The 26,765-nt window shown below is 41.5% G+C and overlaps 1 protein-coding gene across 4 annotated transcripts in view; it reads right to left on the bottom strand.

Annotated features, from left to right (window-relative positions):
- LOC130608566 (glypican-5-like) overlaps positions 1-26,765 on the bottom strand; it is a 386,458-nt gene that overhangs the window by 306,853 nt on the left and 52,840 nt on the right. For all 4 annotated transcript variants that reach the window (XM_057426555.1, XM_057426556.1, XM_057426553.1 and 1 more), the window contains exon 2: positions 16,803-16,964. In XM_057426555.1, the coding sequence (XP_057282538.1) occupies positions 16,803-16,964 (162 nt within the window). The remainder of the gene's footprint in view (positions 1-16,802; positions 16,965-26,765) is intronic.

Below are 26,765 nucleotides of genomic sequence, written 5' to 3'. Positions count from 1 at the left end.
TTTCATTGTGCTTTATGGTAATGAGTTGTAATACAATAGAATCATTGATCATGAAACTGATCTGGCTTGAGTCCCCAGTGTAGTCACCACCTCTATACTTTGAGAGGTATATAACAGAAGTGTTTAGCAATTACACATCTTTTCCCTCCCCTCCTCTGGTGGTCAACCTGTGAAGGAGACGTTCCCTTACCTTCCCAGCTCACCCACCAGACCCTTTACAGCATCATTTGAGAGTTCTGAAGGTTTTGAATAGCATTTGAGTACCCTTGAGACCTGCCTGCTGATTGTGATGGGGATCATCATGTTGGCATGCATATAGAGTGTGTTTTACCCACGACCATTTTGTCTGGTCCCAGGAGTTAAGCAGAGTCAAGTTTGGGTCTTGTCTAGGGTTAGACAATGATATAAGAGGACCAAGAGATTATCCCGGAGGCTGGGCAGTCATGAGTGGCAGGGTGTGTGGGATACTACGGGCAAGTATCTAGGCCAGTGAGCCCCTCCAGTGCTTTGGAACTGGAGTGCTGAACAAGTGCAAAATCCAGACAAGTTAGTAAAACACTTAAATGAGGTGTGTTGTCATCCCTGTCATACCAGAGATGGACAAATCATGGCAATGTGCTGGGGCTTGGCCTATGCTTACAGAGCCCTGTTCAACACCATCCAGCACCTTCAAAGGATAAAAAATGTCTCTGGATCTGATGGCAAAGCAGCCAACAATGCAGCTACTCTAACTCCAAATACAGCAGCTACACAAACCCTAGTTACAAGTACAGCAGCTACTCAAACTCCAACAGCAACAGATAATGCAGCTACTCCAAGTCCAAGACAGCAGCTACACCAGTCCCAGCAACAAGTACAGCAGCTACTCAAACTCTAACCACAACAAACAGTGCAGCTACTCCAAGTACAGCAGCTACACCAACCCCAGCAACAAGGACAGCAGCTACTCCAACTCCAGCCGCAGACAGTGCAGCTACTCCAGCTCCAAGACAGCAGTTAGACCAGCCCCAGTGACAAGCACAGCAGCTACCCAAACCCCAAAACCAGATACTGCAGCCACTCTGACCACAGTGATAATCACTGCAGCTAAAGCAGAGGACCAATTCATGCAAATATCGGTTGCCCCGTACACAAGAGGAAAAGCAAAAAAGAGGCAAGAAAGATGAAGCAAGATGAAGAAACAATGTACTCGCCACCCAGGGCAGCGTCTGACCAGGAGTTATTAGTACGTGAATCAGAGGCAGAAGAGGTGACTTCTTGACCCCAGACCTCAACTGAGCTACAGAATATGCAAAAAAGGTTTTACCTGTCAATCAGGCGCAGACATCGTCACCTGGTTGCTCCGATGCTGGGACAATGGGGCTGATGGTCACGAACTAGAAGGTACAGAAGCCAAGAAGCTGGGATCCCTGCTCAGGTCAGGCTGGGTATCCGTCAGCAGGTGGTTGAGCGGTTGTATTCTCTTCCCTTGTTATTTACCTTGTCATTATTATTATTGGTGGTACCAGTAGTGGTTTGCGTTAGTTACTGGACTGTTCTTATCTCAGCCTGTGGGAGTTACATTCTTTTGATTCTTCTCCCCATCCCTCTGGGAGCAGGGGGAGGAAGGAGGGGGGGAGGCAGAGAGCAGCTGAGTGGTTCTGAGTTACTAGTTGGGCTTAAACCACAACACCTAGCTACCTGATCCACTGCAAGAATATCCCATGTCTTCAGAACCCCTGCTTAAATAGGACCCTGCGCTGCACCAAACACAGCACATGTTCTGGTGGCACTTGATAAGGCAGCAATCCCAAAAGGTGCGTTTCACTTTTTCAGTGGGAGTGGGAGGGCTGGAAGTAGGGGTGGTTGTAAGCCTGCTTTTTGCTTTTAGTATCCCAGTTTTATTTAATCTTTAAATATTTTTTATTTTCTATTTGATTTTTAAATCAAAAGTCACTAAAAAATGCTACAAAACTCATCAGTCATAAAGGAAGATCAAAACCAGGCCTGTAGGAAAAGATGCCTGCTTGAAGAAAATACCTTGATGATGGTTTCGAAAATGCAAGAAAGCACACCCTTAAATAATGTTTATAGCCTCAAAAGTTTCTGTTCAGACAGATTATAAAATTAGATAAAACTTTCTATTGCCTTGAATGATGACAGGAGAATGAAGGTTTCATCCTCTACAGAACCAGGAATCTTTAGATAAGATTTGTCTCTGCCATCACAATATAAAGCACTGTGGGTCTCATGCTGTTGTAATTTACACCAGTTATATCTAATGTAACTCAAAAGCCTTCACTCAAGTCACTCATCTTCAAGTAGCTAAGAGGAGAATCGGAGAATCAATTTGCAGACAGAAAGATGACTAAGAAGTTTTAGAAGCCTTCATTAGTTCATTGTGTTTTCCTTGAAGCTGTGCCATCCCTGGGCTTATTTCACCTTTGCTATTCATCAGAACATTATTGCTAAGCAGACAGTGGGTAGATGTGAAGATACTTCTTTTCATAGAATTTTTACTTTTGTCTCAATTGTCCTTGAATCCTTAAGTATTCCTTTTTGCAATAGCAAAAATCATTGTTGAGGTTAACCTTGTCTCTCAAACCTACTGAATATACTTAGGAAAAAAAAAGGGGGGGGGGAAGGGAGAGGAATATTGAAGTTATTTGTGAATAACTAAAACACAGAAGATGGCAAATCTCATATCCCATTAGAAAGCATCTAGATAAGGAAAAATAAACCAATTCTGGCTTAAACCACTGCAGTGACATTTCCTATTCTCCAGCTGAAAATGTACCTGATTCATTAAGAAACTACAATTCACTTTGAAGTTAACAGTATGCTCAGAAGAAATGGTAGCTGTGTACTACTAAATAAACCTCGGCATGTAGCATCAGCTACGGTCTGCAAGAAAAAATGACTGAACCTCAACTTCTACTCACAGAGAGCTCCCTATCAGCAGGCTGATTCTGCTTCCATCTTCAACCAGTGCCCACAGCTCTCAGACTTATTTGGGTGAAGTATCAGGGCTGAGAGCATACCCGAGTTGTATGCTCTGCTGGGTTAGCTTGATGTCAGGTGTGTTGCTGTACAACAGCCATAAATGTCTCAAAATAAATCCAGTCTTGAACAGCAATAGCTTTGCTGTAAGGATGGCAGACTGAGGATTACGGAAAATGAAAGGTTATTAGGGAAGGATGGCATCTGTTATTAGATGAATTAATACAGCTGAGGGGAATGTTTGTGACACAGAAGTCCTCCTTTAGCCACAGAACCCTGAAGGGCTCTGACTCTAAAATTTTCTATTTTCCTACCCAACTACAATGGCAAATCCAGTGAAACAAAGTATGTCAACTCCTCTCATACTGTTTGTATGAGTAGATGCACAGAATTTACTCTGTGCATTTGAATATCAAAATATTGCTTCTCTTCCTCCAGCTTTTCCAAATGTTGCTACCAAATACCGAAGCAGTAAGGAAGGTGTGTCTGATCACCACAGACTTAGAATTTGGAGGGGGGATGACAAAAGAGTATTTTATCAGCTACATTTAGCATGTAAGTCGTTAAAACATCATAAGAATTATTTGTTTTCAACAAAAAATTGACTACACTGGATTTTGGGTCTTTATATATTTAGTTCTTCTGCTGGACACAGCCACCATAAATAGTACTATTAAATAAATCCAGATTAAAAAAGCATGTGCCTGCCTCTCTCTGTATATGTGTATACATATGTATATATATGTGTATATATAAAAACAAATTAAGTACAAACATCTCATATGTTCTTTTGGCACTTTCTGATTTCCTACTGCCCCCCAGCACAAGACAACATATGATCCTCCTCACAAGAAACTGTATTTGTCGGCTGCATTGCAGATTGCCAGGAGGAGGTTGTTCAGTAGTGATTTTGAGCTGGCTCATACCAATTGGGGTTCATTCATTTGCCACTTAGCAATATCTTCCATAGCACATCCAAGTAAAGTAATCCTCACTTGAGAAAGAGAAGCCTCCCCTTCTCTTTGGCATTGTAATTCTGTTCTTGGAGCCAGGGTCCAAGCTCAATTAAATCAGTGGAAAGATTACCAGGGATTTTTAACTGCTTCTGGACCAAAGCCAAGCCCCAAATATTCAGCTTTGTAGAGATGATATAAATAAATTTTAATCAGGAAACACCATTTCTCATTCCTAGAATATCAGGTACAAGACAACATTCATCTCAGCAAGAGCTACTTTGTCCCACATTGGTAGTTTATCTACCTCATAACATCTGCCATTGCTATTCAGTAGCTTGATACTCAGAGACAAGAGCCCACATGTGTGAAAATCATCTTGTATATAAATCCTTACAAGTAACTGCAGGATGGCAATGGCCTCAATAGGAACTTTTCAAGAGAGCACTTCTGAATCACTAAAATTTATTTTACTTTGAATACACAGACAAACTCCTTCATTATCCCAAACAGTACTGAAAGATGGTTATATACATGAAGACTGAGTTACTACTTCATGCTATTTTCTCCTTTGATTGCTTTCTGCCTAAAGTCTGCACCTTCGCTGCAGGAAGTATGACCCAGACTTCACAGCAATACAAAAAGCAGGATCAAATGTACAACATAACTGTCAGGTTGCCCAATAAGTATAAACCACTGTAACACTGCAGACAAAATAATGGCCCACACAACTGGAAGTAGTTGCAAATGTTGCAAACTGACGCAATGTTGTTGTGGCCTAATGTACTTAGGCTACACGTAAGAAAGAAATAACATCCCATAATTTCTTTGCCCCTCACAGAAGGCATTGCTTTCAAGCATGAGTTTCACATGGTGCTGGCTATGTGCAGGATGCTTGTTCCATGCTGGCTAGTGTCTGCTGTCATCACAATGACTTTCTTGGAACCATAGAATGGTTTGGGTTGGAAGGAATCTTAAAGCTCATCCAGTTACAACCCCGTGCCATGGGCAGGGACACTTTCCACTAGACCAGTTTGTTCCAAGCCCCGTCCAACCTGCCAGGGATGGGGCAGCCACAGCTTCTCCAGTCAACCTCTGCCAAACTTCCCCTCGCAATCTCTGTCAGTTTAAAGCCATTCTCCCTTGTCCTGTCACTACAGACCCTTGTCAAAAGCCCCTCTACAGCTTTCTTCTTGGGCCCTTTAAGCACTGGAAGCTGCTCCAAGTTCTCCTGGGAGCCTTCTCTTCTCCAGGCTGAATAAGCCCAGCTCTCCCAACCCATCTCAATAGCAGAGGTGCTCCAGCCCTCACAGCATCTCCATGGACTCTCTCCAACTGCTCCACATCACTGAAATACAGCTCTAACCCAAACTACCCTCAAAGCCTATCCGCTTCAACCACAATGCCCTCCAACTGTGGGGACACCTGGGAAACAATGACACTCTAGAGGAACAAGCACATTTTTAACAAAGATGAAGCACAGAAACTCTGAAACCTGATCTAACAATCCCAACATTACAAATGTGCTTGTAAACACTAAGACTGCTGTCTCTTACACTGAAAAATATGAGCCTATTGCATTTACACACCCTCCATCTGTCTATATTCTGCTGTCTCTCACATTACAGTAATACAGTCATCATCCTGGCACTGGCATATTTTCTTACGGTTTTATATACAGCACAATGATGTCCTACCCCATAAATATAACACCCCACATGACAGCAACTGCAATAAGTCATCTTCTGGTAATAAGTGGAAGGAAAAAAAAAATTATCCTCTTTTTACAACTATACACATTTAAGAGTTTAGATCAATAATGCATTATGTCACACAGCATTACTAAAAGGCATATATACAAACTGCTTTAAAAGTAAAAAGCAAAATACATCTGCATAACAGAGATGAATTGATAACTTCAGGGAAAAAAAAGAAAAATCAGAAGAATCTAAGACATTCCACATTTTCTTCCTAAAACAAGGTAAGAAAATAATGGAAGTATATTTCTTAATGCCAATTCACATTTCATTTTCTGAGTAAAATTCGTTTTATCCATGAAAGTTGGCAGAAGAGAGCAGAGAGCAAACAAATGCCACATTATCATTACTGGGGCATGGGGCTGAGATTTGAACCAATTGTCTTCTCCTGAATATACTTGCTTTGAGATAGCTGCTCTCTTAACTTTGTTAGCCTTGCTCAATCATCTTTCTGAAGCGACAGTGAGAAACAAGGAAGGAATTCCTGTAGATCAGTTCTTTTGCATTACATTGTCAAAACATTGCTTTCGTTGCATTATCAAAACTTTATCTCCAATGTTTTTTCTCCTGCATTTACTGAATTGCCTAACAGTTTCAATGTTACTGTACCTATATCCTTGCTCAAAGAATGAATTTTGCACCTAGAAATGGCCTAACATAATGTCTTTCCTATTTTCAATCTCACAATAAAAGGGCTGATAAAACGAGAGGACATTTAAACAATCAATCATTTTTGGCAGAAAGGGATACGCAATTAAAAGCTGAATTACTGAAATAACACCTCAGCTTTACATGCCCTTGTCAAAAGACCCTCTCCAGATTTCCTGTAGATCCCTTTAGGTACTGGTTTTGGGTCTTCACCCTTTCTCTCCTACCACCCCAGAATGTTAGACTAACTTAAGTCAAGTCCGAATTTGGACTTAATTTCACTGAGAATAACTTAATTTCATTAGATGTATTGAAGTATTCACACAATTGCAGTGGAGCCACTGCAGTTGTCATTAGAGACTAAGCAGTAATGCTTCCTGTATGGAGATGCCACGTCAGAAGAGCCTTCTGCCCCTTTTAAGGAGACCTCAGAAATTTCAAAACACAATTATGAATCAACCGTGTAACTCCAGAAGAAAGGACACAAAATGAGATTCCAGAAACACTGTCACAAAAATGCTGCCCTCGCAAGAGCACCTGTGTTAAAGGCTCCCCAGGTAGTCAAGCCCTCAGATCCATTTGCTCACTTGGCTTTGCAGGTTTTTCTTAATTTTCCTTTTTTTAGGAGTGAACCCCTTCTCTTCAGCTATCTTTGTGTTTTATTTCTATCTGGACTAATTTATTACTGATTTATTGGGCTACGCTTACACCATGCTTTTATACTCTAGAGAGATGGTAAAGAGCCTGTCAAGGTACTGGAAAGAACAAAGAGGAAGAAAAGGATCCTTATGACAACAGATAAGTGAAATAGAAACACAGAGATAGAAGATGACCCAACACATGATGTGCGTGTTCATTAGAAGTCTTGTTCTAGCACCAATACACCCTACCCACATTGCATGAACCACGGTTATAAATAGATAATGAAGAACTGTCCCTGCCCCAAATTGCTTACATTCTAGGTTTCAAATGACAGCAACAGCTAGACAAGGCCAGGAAACAAGTTTACATGGTGATTATAAAGTCTAAGCGCATGATATCTTACCTAGATGACTTTCTGTTTCCTTTTAAGTATATTTAATGTATATTTCTCTCCCCACTCCACACGGAATTATACCACCCTTTAAAGCCTTAGGCCAAGCAATTATATAAAAATCTATATTTAATCACTTTTAAAAGCAACCAAGATAGCTAAACAATGTAACATTTCTGTGTAGCACTCAAAGCACAATAATTCTAGCAACAAGGCAAAAAAATTGATGCTCATAAGTATATAATGATAACCAAGATAAGCTTCCGTTAAGACTAATATCCCCCGGTTATCCACAAGCACAAATATGCATATTGCATTCTTGAAAAAGAACTGCACACTGTTTCACAAGTTAAACCTGCATACAACGTGCAGGAACTCTGGTAACATTGACCTACTCACAGTGCTGGCGATTCCATAGTGTCACTGTCAATTGCAGATTGTTATAAGGTCATTTCAGTGTAATAAATGAGACAATATAAAGCTTTCCTATGTTTAAGGAGAAATCCACTATTAGCAATACAGTCACTAGCTTTAGTTCCCCTACAGAGATTTCTGTGGACATGATCTTCCTACTAGATAAGGTTTGCAAGATAGTTTGTTACATTCCATGGCTAGAATTAAGTGTTCTTCACAAGTTTTCATTAGATTTTCCACCTGAACTTGTGATTTTGAAAGCATAAAGTCATCAGAATTTTCTGATGAGAAAGTGGAATTTCTTCCATTATCCCTCCCTTGGATTTTTCCTGTGTCAAAGACTAAATTTCTCCTTCCTAACAAGCTGCCCAAATGACAGGGCACAGCAGGGGGCTACATCAATACAATTACAAACATGCAAATATTACAGAGGTCAACAGTTATGTACATTACTATAGAAGTTAGGGATTCTAAAAGAACACCAGGATCACAGGTACTGTAGAGATCCAGGAGAAACCATGGTGCCTGTCTCAGAGCTGTCAATAAAAGGAAAGGAAAAAGATAGCAAGATAGCTGACAGATATGAACCTGGTCAACATAACAGGCAGTGGATTCAGCATATTTTGGGTTGACCTTTCAGAAGTGTTTTATCATGACACAAGGTGAGGTTTAAGAACAGCCTTTGAAGGAAGACAATGAAGGTGCAGAGGATCTTTGCAGTGCACTCTCTTCTGACACGAAAGACGGCATAGAGAACTCTAAAAAAAAAGTACCCATCTGAATTTTTATCCTAAGTGAATGAAAAAGCTGCCTTTACTGGCCTGTGACAGTAACTGACATTGAGATCACAAATCACACTTGACTAGCAGCATGGGCTACACTACAAAATTCAAGATGAAATGAGTATTTGAGGTGCAGAAAGGTAGCAGTATCAAGGAAACAGAGAATGTGATCAGGAGTTTGGCTAGGGAAATGATGTTTTCAAGTAGGATTCAGATAACCACGAAAAAACAGTGAAAAACAGTGAAAGTAGTAAAAAGCATTGGATTCTTCATTTTCATAATGTACTCTAGAGTAGGTGAAACAGTATGGGGAAAATCAAGAGGCACTCAAGGTCTTAGAGGACCCGAGAGGGGGGGTGAACTTCTGTGCACAATCTTCTTATGTTTCATATGCTCTACAGAAAAAAAAGTTAAAGATGGAGGTTTATTCAGGGTTTATTCCACATTTAACTTTCAACTTTCATGTCACAGAAATAAAGCACATTCCTTATTTATGGATAGTGGAACATCACACCAATTCCAATCTCTATGGAAAACGGAACAAGACAAGACACCAGGAAAGCAACACTTTCATTCCCTTGTGATTTACAGCATGAAGCTGTCAATCTGAACTTAGAATCTTGACAAAAGTGTACAGGCAACATCTGATCAGGTATTGTTCCAAAGGATCACAAGTAGTCTTTCACCCAAAAGAATACCTCAACACCACTAGAAACATTTAGAGACCAAACACACACAAGCTGCATAGTGAGTTCAACAATCACTATTTACAACGTATTGCTAATATTTGCTCACAGTCCCTGGCACATCATCAACACTTCCTTTTGATTTTGCACATTCAGAAGATAAAAGGTGAGAGCACGTGGGGATATCACATTGCAAACTATCGCTTTTATATTTTGTGAGAAAAGGACAATTACAAAAGAATGTGACATTCCTTCCCTTACCCCACATGCAAAGACTGAAGTCTTAGCAAAGCCTTGGGTTCTTAAACTATACACAGCATATGGAAGATGAATCATTATACTGGCAGTAGTGTACCTTGGAACAATAAAACTTAAAGTGACAAAAGGGAAATTAGGAGGAGAATGTTTAAAGCAAGCAACCTGACACACAATGAAATCACAGTCAGCATGTGGTCACCATGGCCACTTTCTTTGTGGTAGCTGAAAGATAACCCAGTGAAAGAGGCATTAATGGGTTGTGGGTCCAACAATGGATAACGTTACCAAAGAATAAGGGACGCTTCTCAGCCTCGACTCAGACAACCTGTGAACAATCCTTCTCCATGGAACCAGGGGATAAAAAGGAAGTGTGTTCACATCTCTGTCCTATTTCCCTGATCATTTACTGGCCACTGGACAAGGTTATGTTTGGTGGCCCTGCTGCCTCACCTGATCTGACAGTACCTGTGTGCAGCATGGGGGAACACGTGGTAGCTCCTGACATCTCATCAACAGAGATGGCACGAATGAAGAGGTTAACAACAGGGTGGCAGAATCAGAAAACTATCTCCCACAAGGGTAATGCTTCACCACTATAGCACATAAGTTTCTCACACAGGGTGCTTATTTCTAATGGACTCTGGCTCTCTTACGCTACAGTTCACCTTCCATTGCTTCCACCCACCATAAACTACAGTGGATTGCTGTTGTGGTTTAAGCCCAGCCACACAACTCGTTCACTCACTCCCCCCCTTCTTGCCCTCCCCCCCTTCTTGCCCTCCCCCTACTCCCGGACGAATGGAGAAGAGAATCGAAAAAAATCAGCTCTCACTGGTTGAGATAAGAACAGTTTAGTAACTAAGGTATAACACAAATTACTGCTGCTACCACCAGTAATAATAATGATAAAGGAAATAACAAGGGAAGAGAATACAACACCTCAGTACCAACCAACCGATAACTCGCCCCACCCCTCCCAACAGAGTACCAACCAATACCTTGTCCAACCCTGCCATTTCCCAGCCCTTCCGGGTAACTCCCAGTTACCTCCTGGGCATGACGTGCTGTGGTATGGAATACCCCTTTGGCTAGTTTGGGTCAGGTGTCCTGTCTCTGCTTCCTCCCGGCTTCCCCTCCTCCCTGGCAGAGCATGAGGCTCAGAAAGCCCTTGGCCAGACCAAACATTTAAGCAGTAACTAAAACATCAGTTCTATCAGCACCGTTCCCAGGCCGAAAGTCAAAAACACAGCACTGCACCAGCTACCAAGAAGGAGAAAAAATGACTGCTGCTGCTGAACCCAGGACAATTGCAAACCAGAGGTAGCACCAAAACAGAAATGAAGAAACTAACCACCCAAACATTGATGCAAAATACCCCCTTCCTCATACTGCCCTGAAACACCGAGCAGGTCCACAGTCAGGGCAAAGTAACCCAACCCTGCCAAGATCAAAGACAAAAGGACATACCACTTGCAGCAAAAGATTCACAAGACTACAGTCAAACAGAATTCTCATCCCCTCCAAGACCTCTAGAAATCACAAATACTTCATAGACAGATCAGAAGATGTCACAAAGATTAACTAAGTTGCAGTCTTGGCTCTTCCTGTGTTATGATTTGCCTCCCCTGTGCCTCACTGTATCCATGTCTAGTACCAATGCAACCATGCGGAAGTCTCTTCCAAAAAAGGTTGAGATATATGGAAACGAAGTACCCTATAAAGAGCTGTGTTTACATTTCAACAGAGAACAGCAGCAGCCAAAAGAAAAGGCTAGGGGAGGACAAACTTCTCCCACCTGGCACCCCACACAAGACAGACAGCACTAGTCCATGTGTATGCAGCTCACATGTGCAAGGCTACAGCTAGAAAGGAATATTCCAACCTCCCTTGGGTTGCATACATAAAACAGGCTTTCACTCCAGCTAGAAAACAGATCATTTGGTGCATTGGAATAGGAATGAGTAGTATGCAAAAGGTGGACAGAAGTACTCTAATTGAGCCCGTCTCTCCTATCTCTCTGTAGGGAGTCAGTTTTTACATTGGGCCAAAACCATATTATACAATCTCAGCCAGCTTTCCACTCTAAATTCACCAGAGTACAAACCTCTGCTTAGCAGGGTTATACAAGTGAAAAGGGGTGGGTAGCAACTTGGCTGAACAAAAGAACTAGCACAAGTATTACAAAAAAGCTATTTAGAAAAACAACACTCTTGCATTTCTGTAATCCAGCAGTAAATAAAGGAAACCAGAGGCATTGGTGGTGGTAGTGGTTGGCAGGTTTCAGTTGGTGGTGGTTGGCTTTTTCCTTTTTAAATAGCTCATTGATTTTGGACTGCATCCATCTCCGGTATTGTGACTACACTTCATATAGTAGTTAACTACAAACCAGAGTACACGTCTCCAGCCAAGGCTTTTTTGGTTTATGCATTTCATTGCATTTCAACACATTAAGCAGACACCCCTATTTCAGGCTGATATTCTGAAATTCAGTCAAAGTGTCAGCAACACTGCAACTCATCCAAATTAGAGAATGGGTTTGACTCCATCTAGCTCTGAGTGCCAGGGTACTATATTACTTCTTTCTGCGGATGATCAGGTCAGTTGATTACTGGACACACTAAAGCTATCCATCCCCAAGACACACAGAAACCAGACAACCATTTGCATTCACCAAGGAGGTGATCAGATTTGATTTGCCAGATCAAAACCTTTGTGCTTAAGGACTTTTGGAATCAACAGGGCATTGATGGCTTGGCTTGGCTTCGCGAGCGAAGATTTGGGAAGGGCTTTAACTGAATTTTCAGTCATTTTACTAACATTCAGGAGTCCCATCACTGCTACAACTAGGTCACCCCCTCTGCCTTGTACCAGTCACATCCTTCCCAGTTGCTTGCTTGGATCAGATGATAGATAACAGGGTGAAACAATGTGTGCACACAGCAATAGCACTGCAACCCCAGTTATTAGAAATAGCAGCAAGCAGCTTTCTCAACATCTCCCCATTCCATATAAAGTGGAACATAAGCACAGCTGTGCCAAATCTTTTGAGTTAGGAGCAAGAGGAAGAGAGTGCTACAAAGCTGATCTATAGCTGGGAAAATATATGAGCATCTGGCCCTGCCATTCAACCCCCGAAGGTTAAATGAATGGGATTTCAGAGAAACACCACAAAATTATTGCTTTATGACCAACATGCTTTCATTCATGAGCTTTCTCTTCAGAGGCTGTGAGTGAACAATGCCTATTGCCTGCTGTAAAAGCAAAGAGTGCAGCAAAGAAGAGTAATTGATTTTTCTTCAACTGCTGAGCTCAAACAAAGACTTTCACTGTATCTCTGATACCTGCTAATTTTGTGACTGAAATGCGATGTAGTTTTCGAACTATCTTGTTCTGCCTCTCTGCAGAGACCATCAACAGAACAAATAAATTACCAGTGCTTGGGTTTTCATTACCTCAAATTAGCCTCAGCATAAGATGACAGAAGCAGAGCCAAGTGTCCTGTGGGTGCTTATATAGCACCTGTTAGCACTCCATAAAGGACACAGAAAAGGGAGGCCAGGTTTCTTGCTGCTGTCTGCCCACAATAAAGCTTTCCCGCCAGGCTATTGATACCTCTTCTGACAGCAACTTTCAGCCTGCACACCCACACCACTTTTAATCCACTAACAATGAAGCAGTTGCCTTGCTTGGAAGTGTCCCTAAAGAACTCAGGGACTGCATGAAGAAATAGAGAGGGGGTGAGTAAAGAAGGATGACTGTGCCAAGTAACATGTAGTATGATTACAGGCATAAATCTAAGCTAAACCAATACATTTGTTCACATGCAAGCCTAAAAAAGTCTGGGACAAATAAACCAGTAACTTCAAAAGAGACTTTGGGTTACCAAAGGGCAAAGTGAGTTACAAAATGAAAGCAACCTATTTGAGCCTTCATTTCAATGGTTCTGCTGAGCATTTCAGGCTGCAGCCATACATTTCAGGAGCAGAGACATTTCTGATGGGCAAATTTTCAATGGGACAAACAGATCCATTCCAAAAGGCATCTAAAACCAAAGACACTGGTGAAGAGCCATAGGGTGACATACTGGGATCCTTACAACAGGCACATTCTCCTCTGTTATGCTGTTCCTGGCATGCTTACACTTCTCATCCACTTACTTCACCTTGCCTTTGACTCCATTTGGAACAGAGTCATTACTAGAACATCTGTAGAGTGACTAATACCATGATTATGACTTTCAGGCTATACCACAGAGCAAAACACTATGAGAAAGTGAATCCAGCAGCTTTCCATGAAACCCTGTCGCTGGGGCATGGGTATATTCACCATGCCAAACACCCAAAAGATTTGGTGACAGTGTAGAATTTTCAGGAGCTGATTCTGATAACATGCTTCCCAAGCAGTGAGCTGCCCCTTTCATTCTTCCCTATTTCCCTTTGTCCTGCCCTGCTACTAATGGTAAGGGCATCTTAGGGCTTGCAGCTGATGCCAGTGTGCCTCTTCCTACTCAAATCAGGCAGCAACAGCACTGGAGACAGTAGTTCAGGCAAAATATATCCATGCAGAAGCTCAATTCATCAAGTGTTTGAGCAAGGACTGGGCTCTTAATATTGGCAACTTTGAAAGCGGAACAAACCTCCAGTGCTAAGGCTGTCCATGTGTATGGACTGGGCATTAGCCTAAATACAGCAAGCCTGTGGTATATTTAATCAAGTCTTACAGACTGATTATTTTGCACAACTACATCCAGCACATGTGAAAATTGTCCTGGTTCAGCTGTGAGCAAAGCTACTTCAAGAACATTTTCATTTACAAAAGGAAAAAAAAAAAACACCCCAAAATCCCTTTAAGTCCAAAACACCCTCAGTCAATTGTAGTATTCCAGGTGGTGCAGGGTGAGTGCTTAACCAAACTTGTATCAAAACTCCTAGTCAGATAAGAAAGCTCTTTTCTATTAATACCTGTGGTGCCTAACTGCAAGTCATCAGAGATAAGTGTTCTTTGACTTCCATGAAAGAATATAAGGGGAGGAGAACTTAAAACATTCTCTCTGTTCCCCACTCCACAAACATTGCTCTCTTCTCACTGAAATTTCATTCCCCCCACTATGTTCTCAAAAATGTATTTCTTGTACCATACATTAAGTCTTGAAAATGACTCCATCAATATGGGTGTAATACTAACAGTATTGTCTACTAAAAGTAAATAAAAAGCAGTTAAGATTTCTTTTCCTCAGCAGTGGGGAGCAAAGATAACTACTGCTTTGCTTTGACTACACTAACAGTACTAAAGATGTGTATATATAAGAGAAGGTAAATTGTGCATGAAAATTGTACAAGTAAACACCATTAAAAATGGATAAATTGCCTTTCTACTTTTTTAGCAAGTCTGAACCAATTTTCACTGCTCCAAGAAACAGAAAACCTGAAATGCACCAGAAAGCTACAAAATAAGGATATTTCTTTTCTCAGACTTGAAATGTGCTTCTGGCACGCTCACACTTTATCATTCAAAACAGCAACAAACCAAAACAGACTGAAAGGAGAGAGTTAATTTCAGGCAAAGATCTTCCTTCTAGTAAATGTCTCACACAGTACTACTCTTAGCAACAGAATGTTTATAGAACAAGATAAGAGAGAAGCTTTTCACTGACACCTGGGAGAAAAGCAAAGAACAAAAGCAGCTCCCAATGCAAGAGAGAAAAGTTCCATCTTTTAAGTGCTCCAACTTAATGCAGACAGAAGGCCAGCTGTAACAAGTTACAACAACCAACCTATTTACCCACTTCCAGAAAATACTTGTAAATTTCAACTGTGTGAAATGTCCAGCTACTTCTTTCATGCCATCAAAAGGCTTCATCAGCAATGGACAATAAAGCTGCAGGCTTGACCTAAAAGGGCTGGTAGGTTAATCTATTCTGACCTTATCTTTATTCAATCATAGTACTGAAAGATTGCTTGAATAACCTACCAGCATTTACAGCGCCAACAGTTCCCCTTTCACTGCAGTGCTCCTCCAAAGTGCCCTCCAACCTAAGTTTTTGATCATGCGGATATTAAGAAAATTATGGAAATTAATTTCAAAATAAACCAAAATGCCATTTCTCATTCACTGGTATAAAACAAAGGAAAGAGGTAAACAACTAAAACCAGAAGCCAATTTTTATCTTGCTTACACATTTCTTTCGGACTTGTACAATCGCTTCTTGTCAATCTCATAGAATCACAGGATGGTTAGGGTTGGAAAGGCCCTTAAGATCATCTAGTTCCACATCTTTTATTCATAGTATTTTCAACCAAATGAAACAGACAAATGAAACAGACAAAACAGCTCCTGTGATAAAATTTGCCTTGTAACAATGGGCTTAGTCATACAGACCTCAACACTTTGTATTTTAATAACTACTGCCTTGTTTTCAAAACTCACTGCATGAGGGTGCTCAGCACTAAACATAGCAAAGCAGTGAGTTAAAATTACGCACATAATTAGGCCCACAGAAGTCAGTAAGCTGGATTCATCACTCAGTGATTGATGCAATTATTCAACTCTTCTATATTTGAAGATTACAGCCTATGCTTAAATGCCTTTCTGGAGCAAAAGTCTCCAATGCTCACCACTGTAGAGTGCACAATCCTACCCAAACATCTTCTTCCTTTCGTAATACAATAACTATTTGCATGAAGAAACTACATAGACCTACATCAACCTGTTAGGACTAGGTAGCTTTGAGAATGGCAAGAGTTATAAGAAAAGACTTTCACAACACTGGTTCCTTCATGCATTCACATTCAACTGTGTGGCCATAATTCTTGAAAAGAGATCACTCTTCATGTCACCTGCCTGGTAGTGAAACATCTTGACATGAAGAGAGAGCTGTGTTCTCATTTGACATATCAGTTAGGGTGCTTGCTCTTCAGCATCAACAAACAAATGCATTTTCATTTACACCTACAAATGGTTTGGCAACACAAGAGAATATCAAAACACACAACCAACCATCAGACATCTGAATGACATTTGAAAATGCCTTGAAAAAGTCCACACCAATCTTTTTTAAAATGTTCACAGGGATGTCTAAGCTTAAATCTCTTCCATATTAGACTTAGGCAGATGCTTAAAATACCAGTCAAGATTAAGTGCCATCCAAAGAGCAGGATCGAAGAACAGGGAAGTAAACCCATAAGACAATAAGTACAGCATGAAATGCCAGAGAAACAAAGAGTTTTCCTTTTGATTAGAGAGGATACTTTTACAAACTACTCATAGAACTGCAGCACCTCAAAAGTTCCTACCTTGAAAAGCTGTGATGTGACCAACAATCATGTACTTCAGTTCAAAGTTCAGTGCTTGGATACTTTGAGTCCTCTCCCTTCTAACAGCTGCCTGGTAGCTTTCTTCCATTTTTTTGGTGCAGCAAGTTGGTGCTCTGTGTTGACAGATCTGTAAATCTGACTCTGAAAGCAAACAAGAAAAAAATAATTAGAAAACCTTTCAGCCTACCCCATGCAAATAAATATTGTTTCATGTTGAAACAACCAACATGTTTAGAATGCAGTCAAAGACACAGCAGAATCCCAAAAGATTTGCAAAAGATTTCCCAAAGGGCAACATTTGCACTGTCCTCCTTGTCCTAAGAGCATCATAACGTGAATCTGAGGGAAAACCGTGTCTCAAATTAAGATTTATATTCACCTGTGCAGTGCCCTGAGGAACTACCTGCTCACCTCTCACACTAGAGAAAGTCTCTCAGAAATCTTTGAACTCCAAAGCAGCTCAGACACACACACACACACACACACACACAAAATAAAGAAGTGAAATATCTTAAATAAGACAATAAGGATGGCATCCTGTTCCTCAGGAATGTCAACTACATCACCCAGCTTCATGGCATCTGTAAACTTGCTGAGGGCACACTCAATCCACTGGCTATGTTGTTGACACAGATACTAAACAGTACTGATCCCAGTATGGACCCCTGAGGGATGCCACCTGTCACTCGTGTCCATCCAGATATTGAGCCATTAACCACTACCCTTTGGGTGCAACCATCCAGACAATTCCTCATCCACTGAACAGTCTACACATCAAATCCATCTCTCTCCAATTTAGAGAGAAGGATTTTGTGGGGGACTGTGACAAAGGCTTTACAGGATTCCGGATAAACAAGTATCTGGACTTGCAGGTTAACACAGAGCAAGGTTCCACATAGAGTTGATGACGAAAAACAAGAGGGTACAAGCAAGCACATGGAAAAATCAGTACAGAAACATCCAAACCACCAAGCTCTGCTCAGGGCCAGCTCCAGGTCAACAGCTCGTTCAGACCAGAACTGCAGGGAGGACTTGCATATCATTTTCCTTGCTAGATTGACTTGAAAATGTCGTTTCCAGTTTACAACATCTCTCATTTGAAAGAGCAGCCAATTTAGATCAAAAAGGTCAAAACCAAAGTGAAATACTTTGATTTACCTTCACTTTCATACCAATTCACAAAGTTGTCACAGACTGGGCTGATTCAAGATGCAATTTTGGTTGTGGATTTGTTTCCCACTTGGATGTAATCTCAAAAATAGGACAAAACAACTGTACCCACTCAAACCAGAAGTCCTAAACCCTGACGAAAGCTCTTGAGATGAGACCTCTGCACACTGGCATAAGCCAGCAGGCTGCTAAAAGCAGCAGCAGCAGAGCTGCGCACTCGCCTGCTCTCATCTGCCAGAGAAGCTGTCCAGGTTGAAATTAGCTTCTTGGCCGGGCTAATTTTAACTTGGATTGGCTCCATGATCCAGTTCACCCCATCAACATATGTTTGTTCTGTCACAAAGAAATGGGAGTGAGGGAAGGATCACTTCTCCGAGCTGGCACGACAAAGTACACGTGAAGATACAGTACACACTGCTGAGGAACTAAGTCAGTTTGCAAATAGCTGTCAGAGCAGAGGGGTTGTAAGTGTTACTCAGCATCTGCAGGGCCAGGCTGCTCTTACTCGGTGCATTTCTTCTTATAGCAGCCCTCTGAATTTCTGTTTGAAAAGCTTTTGCAAAAGTCAGACCTGTACCAGAAGGGATTGGAATACAAAGTGTTCAGTGCTGACTGCATGCTGGTCCTGGCAAGGAAGCTACACACAGCTATGTGCTCTGCCTAGCACTCCCATTTGAACGGAGGCACCACAAGAACATGCACCTCCTCCAGAAAGCCTGAAGAAGTACATGGATACCTCCACTGGAACTGTACTCCTGGGGCTTCCCCACCCTGCTATCTCCTTCGATAACCCTGAAGATAAGGTTTTGTTGGTCCACAGCCAAAATGACACAGAAAGCATTCTTAAATGGAAACAGCACTAAGCCCCTGACAGTTAAAGAGCCTGATGTAAAACACTGAGCATTAAACAGAGCAAAACCCACTCCCCCAGCAGTGCTATCAGGTCAGTACTGTCATGTACAGAGCTTGGCAATTTCATTTAGCTTCAATACTAGCCTGGGGGTATTACTTTTAACACAATTATAGAAACCTAATAAAGGTTTTCGGTATTATATATGCCTGGGTGCTGAGATTAAATTAGAACTGATTAGCAATATCTTGAAATCTTTAATAACTCCGATACTAATTTTAGTTTCTCTCTTTCATCTTAATGCAAAATGCTCTCTTCAACAGAAAAATAAGAGAAGAGCACAATGAACCATTGGTGACTGAGGAGCACACTGCATCAAGAGCACACTGCATGACCATGAGACTCAGGCTGTGCACCACAACTCTCACCTCAGAGACAGACAACACCTGCAGCAAGTTCTTGATACTATTTACATGCAAGAATAGCAATCATTTACAGAACTGAACCAAAACTGAGCAACTCATTACTAGCAAGGCACCCCACAGTAGGGCCAATTCTTCAACTTTATCACCCATGACACAGTCATTAATTAAACCAGACTGCAGTATCACAAGATCTCTGCATCTTGTTCCCTTTCTTTGGTTCTTTATACAGATAATGCCACTGCTGTCAAGAGCAGTGATGCTGATGTAAAACTGGAGTTTGGTGCTACAAATGGGATCCACGGGCATTGGAAGGCAACCCACAGCAAGCAAAAGAGGTAAGAGCCCAATGTACATGAGAGTAACTAGAGATGAATACTCAGTGTGAGCATGCAGAAGCACCAAAATGTGCAAATGCTGCCTCAGGCTAATGCACAGTACTTAAGGGTAATGACAAGAGCCTGCAACAACCACCATACAGCACATCCCAGAAGTACCAGCTGAGAGCCCCACAGATCACATACAAGAGGCTGGTAGCTTGTTTCTGATGGTCTAGGCTGAACCAGATTTATACTCAGATCGCTTCTTCCATGTTAGAGCAAGCGAGCAATATTTTGTACACAGGGCAGGAAAAAGGCAAGGTATGTAGTACCAAAGGGCTTTGTTCAGCACTCCTGATATCAATGGAGACATCCAGTGGCATAAACAGTCATACAAAAACCAACTGTAGTTGAAGAAACAACCCTGTGCTGTGCTTCACGCTGCTGTGGGGCTTTAGTTAGCTCTGAACTCAATGGGCTTTGGGTCACTCTCTTAAGTGAAACCTGTTCCAAGAACACAGCCAGGAAACCCCTGACAACTTCCCATGATAAGAAAGTCAAAACTAACAGAAAAATGAACCTACAAAGAATTTAGAAACACTTTCATTACTTAAAGAGACATGCACTTGATTTCAGAAAAGTACATGATTTTTAACTGCATACATTCAGCTAAAATCAATGGAAGGTCAAAACCCTAAACACATCAAGGAACTGGTGATAGTATTAAGTGGTCCAAAAAGCAGCATGGATTCATTAGCAAGCTAACCTAGACCCCATGAAATGAAGGGCTATGACAGTATTTCCACTAACACACATGGTTCTTCTAAAGTCAGGAGTGGGAACGGCTTTCTGCCCTTCCTCATTTGTTTTTGCTTTCCTTTGTTTTGTCCACCTAGACTATGGAAAATATTGTGGTACCAGGAGCAGATTCTACCTGGTGCTTTGCCCAGGGCAGCAGCAAAGAGGAATGAAGATTAAAGATGGCCAATAATGAAATCCCACCTGAAGGGGACATGCCCTGATTTCTGGGTACCAGCCATACACCCCAAGCTGGAAGGCAGCAGAGCTTGTCACAACATGATACAGCCCATGATGCTTAGTACATGATGTTCAGCAGGAAGGCCTGTATCTTGCTGGGACATCTTGAGCCAGGATAATGGACTTTGAAACAAATGCAGCTTCCCAAAAAAACTGAGGAGAGGCGGTATCCATTGGAAGATGTTCCAAAAACCTTTAAGCCAAGAACGCAGACTAAAAACTTTTGAAAACCAGTGTGGAAACCTTTGGTGGGCTCTAAGGTTTGGCAATACTAAAATGTATGTTTGATGTTAGGCGAGTCACATAGTCTCCAGACTTGATTTCCCAAATGTACAAGAAGGATACTTATTTTTCATTAGTTTTCTTAGACTGTAAGCAATTCCTAGTGGAGACTATCTTTTGTTCAGTGTTCTCCTAGAGCCTATTTTTGCTTTTGATACTATGTACCTACTATATAATTTAAGAAATCATGTTTCTTCCCATACATCACTAAAACAAGGCACCATTTACAGTACTCGCTTGTGTTATTCCACTCAAAATTAAGAGCACTACTGATGCTTCAGAGCTAACCATTCAAGATGGACAGAGCAGTCTACCATGTCACAGAGCTGTTTGAAGCCAGCTCTACATACTGGCAGGCAGCACTGGCTGCAGTCAGTCCACATTTGGGAAGGCCTGAGGCAGGCAGTTAGAAAGGAAGCTGGGATGAGGACTGCAGCCAAACTGACACAAGCTGGCCCTATTCAGTCCTTGCTACTCCACTAATGCTTTGGCACCTGTGATAGTGACTCTAGAGTAAACTTCCCAAATCTACGCCAACAGTCCTGCCAACAAATGACATCGATACTTTTCATCACAGTTGGGGTTTATTTCTATCAGAGAAGGCCAAAGAGTACAACAGGTCTGTGATCAGCAGAAGGGGAGCTTCAGATCACAGCCAGGTATAGCCAAATCACAGCTGCCTTTTGGGGAAGGCAAATGTTTATATTTCCTGACATATCTAGGACAAAGCAGGTTAGGAAGAGTAAATTTGATTACTGCAGCTTGAAACTGGAAGTGCAATACTTCAGCCAAATACAACTTCAGGCTGCTCCGCATGGTAACAGATATATTTTTTCCCAGGCTTCAAAAGTAAGATCAGGAGACTCAAGTCTTCCCTGTAGCAGGCGTTTGAAAGCCTTGCTTTGAGATGAAGGTTTTCAACCTCTTTTTTCAAAAGCCCTACTGTGTTTTGGGGAGTGAGTGGGGTTTCTACATATGCTTTGTTCTCTTGACTTCGAATTGACTACACCTCTCCTTTCAACTGTCCATGTGAAAATGTAAGATAACTGACAAGCATGTGCTGTTCAGTGCTTTTGAATAAATGATTCATCTTGTGTTGCAAGGGTTTGAGATTTCATCCTCTGAGAGACTCCCTGGACAAGCCACACGGAGTATAGCCATACAATATTTCACAGACAGACATACATGCTCTGGAGTTGCAAGACACAAGGCTCTTATCCAGAAGCAGCAGAGAACGGTCTGAATTCAAGCACAGCATCATGCCAGGAATAGCTACACTGTTCACAACAGAGTACTAGCCTGTAGCTATTTGGAGAATACTGGAGGAACAAGACCAAATCTACGTGGAGATGTAAGCATACATAAACCTGACATTTGAACTTTGTTTTTTCAGCCACAAAGCAAGAATAACTCCCCTACATCAGTAGGGAACAATAAAACATTGCTCAAGAATTGACACCCCAAAGGTGTTACACATTGAAGAACACAGGGTTAAGGGCCAGAGCTCTTACCTGGAAAATTTGGCACTACAGAATCACAGAATGGTTTGGGTTGGAGGGGACCTTAAAACTCATCCAGTTCCAACCCCCTGCCACAGGCAGGGATACCTTCCAGCTCTGAGACATCCTACTTCATGTGAGCCTCATGTCTTTAGGTATCTCTGTGCCGCTGTGCTACAACACTAGTTTTCCACTAGCAACTTTGAACATCACTGCTGTGAGAGCTTGATCACTTAAAAAGTGCTTTTTCTGCATGCTCTCCTCTACCATTACATGGCAAATCTGTGAATTAGTTATTTTGTTTTAATGAGGGTGGAATTTGATATCCCCATGCTATATACAACTACTACACAATTCCTTCCTTCACAATAATCTACAGTTCACAAAGGAGGATGAAAGGTGTTATTTGGGCTTAGACACCAAATCAAGTCATGATGCTTAATGAGTCACCATGCCTTGAATTAAATTAATTCATTTCAGGTGCTTGTGTCCCAAACTTAGGCTGGATGCACTTGCATCTGTCACCAGTGCGAATGCATAGAGTACTGTTTCAGGGCAGAATAAGCCGGAGCAATTGCCACACACATCAATGTTACTGCTAAGATAAAGGTGTTAAGAATAGGATGTCCAGGAAAAGGCCGGTATTTTAGCAAGGTATGCTTTGCAGTAGGAAAAACCCAAAACCAGTAAGGTAATGAAGCACTGGAATAAACAGCCTAAAAAGGTTATGATCTTCTATCGCTGGTTTAAACACAGCTTATCCTGATTACAAGTAGCAGGAACAGACCAGATGATCACTTCTGGTCCATTTCAGCACTATTTTCTGTTATTCTATTCTTTCAGCAGCTCTCAGCAGTGTATTTTTCTAATTACACCCAGTTTTCACCAGATTACTCTCCCTTTATTCACATTTCCTAACACAAAAACCCAGGGCGAGCTGTTCTGGACACTAGTTCCTTTGGCACTATGTTTCTGTACCTTTTGTGAGGATTTAGTCCTTAAGATCTCTCAGGAGCAGAGCTTTAATTTCACACCATGGATCTTGCTCATTTTACTCCATATTTACTGAGAACAAAAGGAAGACTATGCAAATGCCCTGCTACTTAGACCTGAACAAAGTGGAAGCAAACATGTAGATGTGAATGGGAGACAGAATGGTATGGAAAAAAAAAAGAAGCAGCCCTTTTCAAAAGTGAAATGACTTTGTCAGGGTCCCTTTGCACTATGTGCATGGATGATTTGTGACAAAACAAAAAAGTGCCAGCCTAGCACGTCACCCATGTCAGAGATTAGACCACTTCAAACCCCTCAGTAGTTCAAGCACTTTCTGGAACTTGAAAGGATTTCTTAGGTGATGCTTAGCTTCTTTATGGTTTTTACACGACTTTGAAGTGCACCTAAAAGTGAGGAATCTTAATCTGAGGGGGTTCTATGGGAAATATCCATATTGTATAATAAGTCACAAAATCTTATCACCCCCATTAACACAAGTCAAAAGCTGGCAAAACTTCGCTCCTGAAGTTAAAGATTCTAGGTCATTATTTTGCCACTCAAAAAAGAACCCTGCATTTCCAAGCATTTAGTTACTTTCAAAAGGCTTCTCTATTATTAGATAACAGCAGCACTGGAGTAATATTTCTTATCATTGATGAAGTACAGCATGCAAGGTAGCAGTCACTTATGCAAGTGTCACTTTGTCCCCCCCATTCTCACAATTTAAAGATCATTAAAGTTAAGGGATCTATGGTCATTCCTCATGTATTACAAAACCTCTTCTCTGAGTGCGAACATGGATGTGTAAACATAAGCCTCACTCTCCTCCCTCACTATCCACACTTAACCCTCAGTAACATTAATGGGAATTATGCATGCGTAACGAGCAGAGAATAGTCTCCTTATGAATAGGGCCCTTGTTGGAACAATGAATACATTTAACCATTAACATCTAGGGATGTGCTGAAGTATCCAATTTAACTAGCTGCCAAACAAAGCTACCGTGACCTATCTGATATTGTCAAGTCTGGAACATGGCACTCTGAAATTTGTCTCTCATTTGTTTTTAAAGGACTTGACAGTGGTCTGTGCAGCAAAGCAGGGGCTCTATGGCTGAAATGAGCTCCTGGGAGAAGGATTGCTTTCCACAACAATCGTCACATCCACCATGGGATGGAGAACTCTTGAGAGGGAAAGACCATGATCCCAGGAAGCAAGAAGCCATTAGAAGACCAAGAATCATATATACCTACTTCAAATACATATACTAATCCTCAGTATTAACTGAAACTCAGGAAGAACAGAGAAAGGCAGAGTGTGTCACAATCACATAAAGCAGGCTAAAAATGACGTATCAAAAGAAACAAGGAGAAAGGCTGATTAAAGACAACTTCTAGGGGAGTAATTTTCTGTCTTTTACAGCTCTTTTACAACTAGCAATTGCCTGGCTACAGTCGCTCTTTATTCCTGTGCTTTAGCTATCAAAACACAAGAGAAAACCTTGTCTTAAGCTCTTGCTGTGCTCTTTGAACTAGTGCCTTGAAATTTCACAAGCAAAAACTTTACACATTAATCACGCATGCATGAATACACTAAGAAGGTAATTAATTATCCTTTAAAACTGAGGTACTGGAAAGAGTGAAATAGATGGATTTATTCTCTTGAAGGTATATGCACAGTGCTTATCCATAAGAGGCAAGGTTGGGGGTGCTCCATCATAAATCACTTCTTAAATACTGCTGAGGTGCTTGGTGGTGTACAACAGCACTTAGAGCCCTAAGGAGGCCCAGGACAGTCAAGCAGTCCATAAAATTAATCTGTAAAAAAAGCAAGGGAAAGCCCCTGGCACAGCTGTGCAGCACCTTGTACAGAAGAGACCACCTTGGATCAGAGTGAGCCTTTGGATGTTACCCTACTACAGAAATGCAGAAAGCTCTCACCTCAAAAGTAAACCCACAAGCAGCAGCTTAAGTCTCTGCTTAAGAAAACTAAGCAGCGGTGGAATTGCTTACCCTGCGTTTCTGAGCTGTGAAGATTTACTTGCCATCAGATGACATTAGACTTCAAGAGTCTATATGGAACTGGTAAAATCTCAACCACTTGAGTTGCATTTGACACCCTAAAAATGGGGATACAGATATTGTCCTTACTTTCATCTGCAGGGTGGTTATAAGGACCAGTGTTACTAAAGCAGTTCAGACGCAAAGGGTTAACTCCAAGTGTCATTACTGCTACAGAAAATGCTTAGCTTTCAACACAGACAAAGTACAGCCATAAGAAAAATCATTATGGACACGTCATCTTCCTAGCAGATAGAGCACTCTGGACACACAGTCCTACTACCCTTCCTCAGACAGAACACAGGTCACTTCCCTGTCCAGGCTGCAGCTGCTCCAGACCATACATAGTGCATTGGGTTTGCATTGCAAGGTTTTGAGGGTTAGGGGGGACACTGCTGTGGGAAGGTGCTAGAAGCCTTCCCCATGTCAGACTGGGCAAATGCCAATGGCTCCAAGCTGGACCCACCACTGGCCTCTGGGATAACATACTTAACAAGGGGAGAAAAGCTACTGTGCAGGACAGACAACTTGTGATGAACAGACCATGACCCCCATTCCTTGTCCTCCTGCACTGCTGAGGGGGAGGAGGTAGAGAAACTGGGAGTAAAGTTAAGCCCAGAAAGAAAGGAGGGGTGAGGGGAGGGAGTTTAAGATTTGGTTTTATTTCTCATTATACTGATAATAAATTAATTTCCCCAGGGCAAGTCTGTTTTGCCCATTACAGTGAATTAATTGGCCAGTGATCTCTCCCTTACCCTTACCTTGACCCACGAGCCTTTTGTTATGTTTTCTCTAGGTGGAGTGGGGGTGTGGTAGAGCAGCTTCGGTGGGCATTTGGTGTTGCATCTGGTGTCCAGCCACAGTCAACTCACCACACACAGCCTTCCTAGCACACCCAGGTCACACAGAAGGAGGGAAAATCCTTGTCCTCCTAAATCTGTACTATGTAATCCTGTGGGCCCAGCTCATCGGTCGGGGCTGAGGTTACTTTTGTAGATCCAAACAGAGCAAGTTACTGTGCAGAAATATTTTGCATTTTTCTATCAAATAATATATTGACTTAATTTCTTTAAGTCTTAAATGCTTGGTAAAAGGGGGAAACAGACTTTCTTCCCTTTTTTTATCCTTAAGAAGATAAATCTTTAAATGTTAAGTAGGTGCCTCATTTCATCCACTGACACTCAGAAGTTACCTTAATGTGAATGAAACATCTGTAAATATCTCTTTATAGACATCAAGATGATTCTAGTGTATTAAGTAGTTATACCTAATCAAATTGACAGCGATTGAGAGGCTAAGCATAAATTC

This window comes from Pezoporus wallicus, unplaced genomic scaffold (assembly GCF_028554395.1).
Source record: "Pezoporus wallicus isolate ANWC-B61680 ecotype Strahan unplaced genomic scaffold, APGP_CSIRO_Pwel_v1 contig_7680, whole genome shotgun sequence".
Classification (NCBI taxonomy): Eukaryota; Metazoa; Chordata; class Aves; order Psittaciformes; family Psittacidae; genus Pezoporus; species Pezoporus wallicus.
The sequence above is the reverse complement of the archived record's forward strand: the minus strand, read 5'-3'. Positions and strand labels throughout refer to the sequence as shown.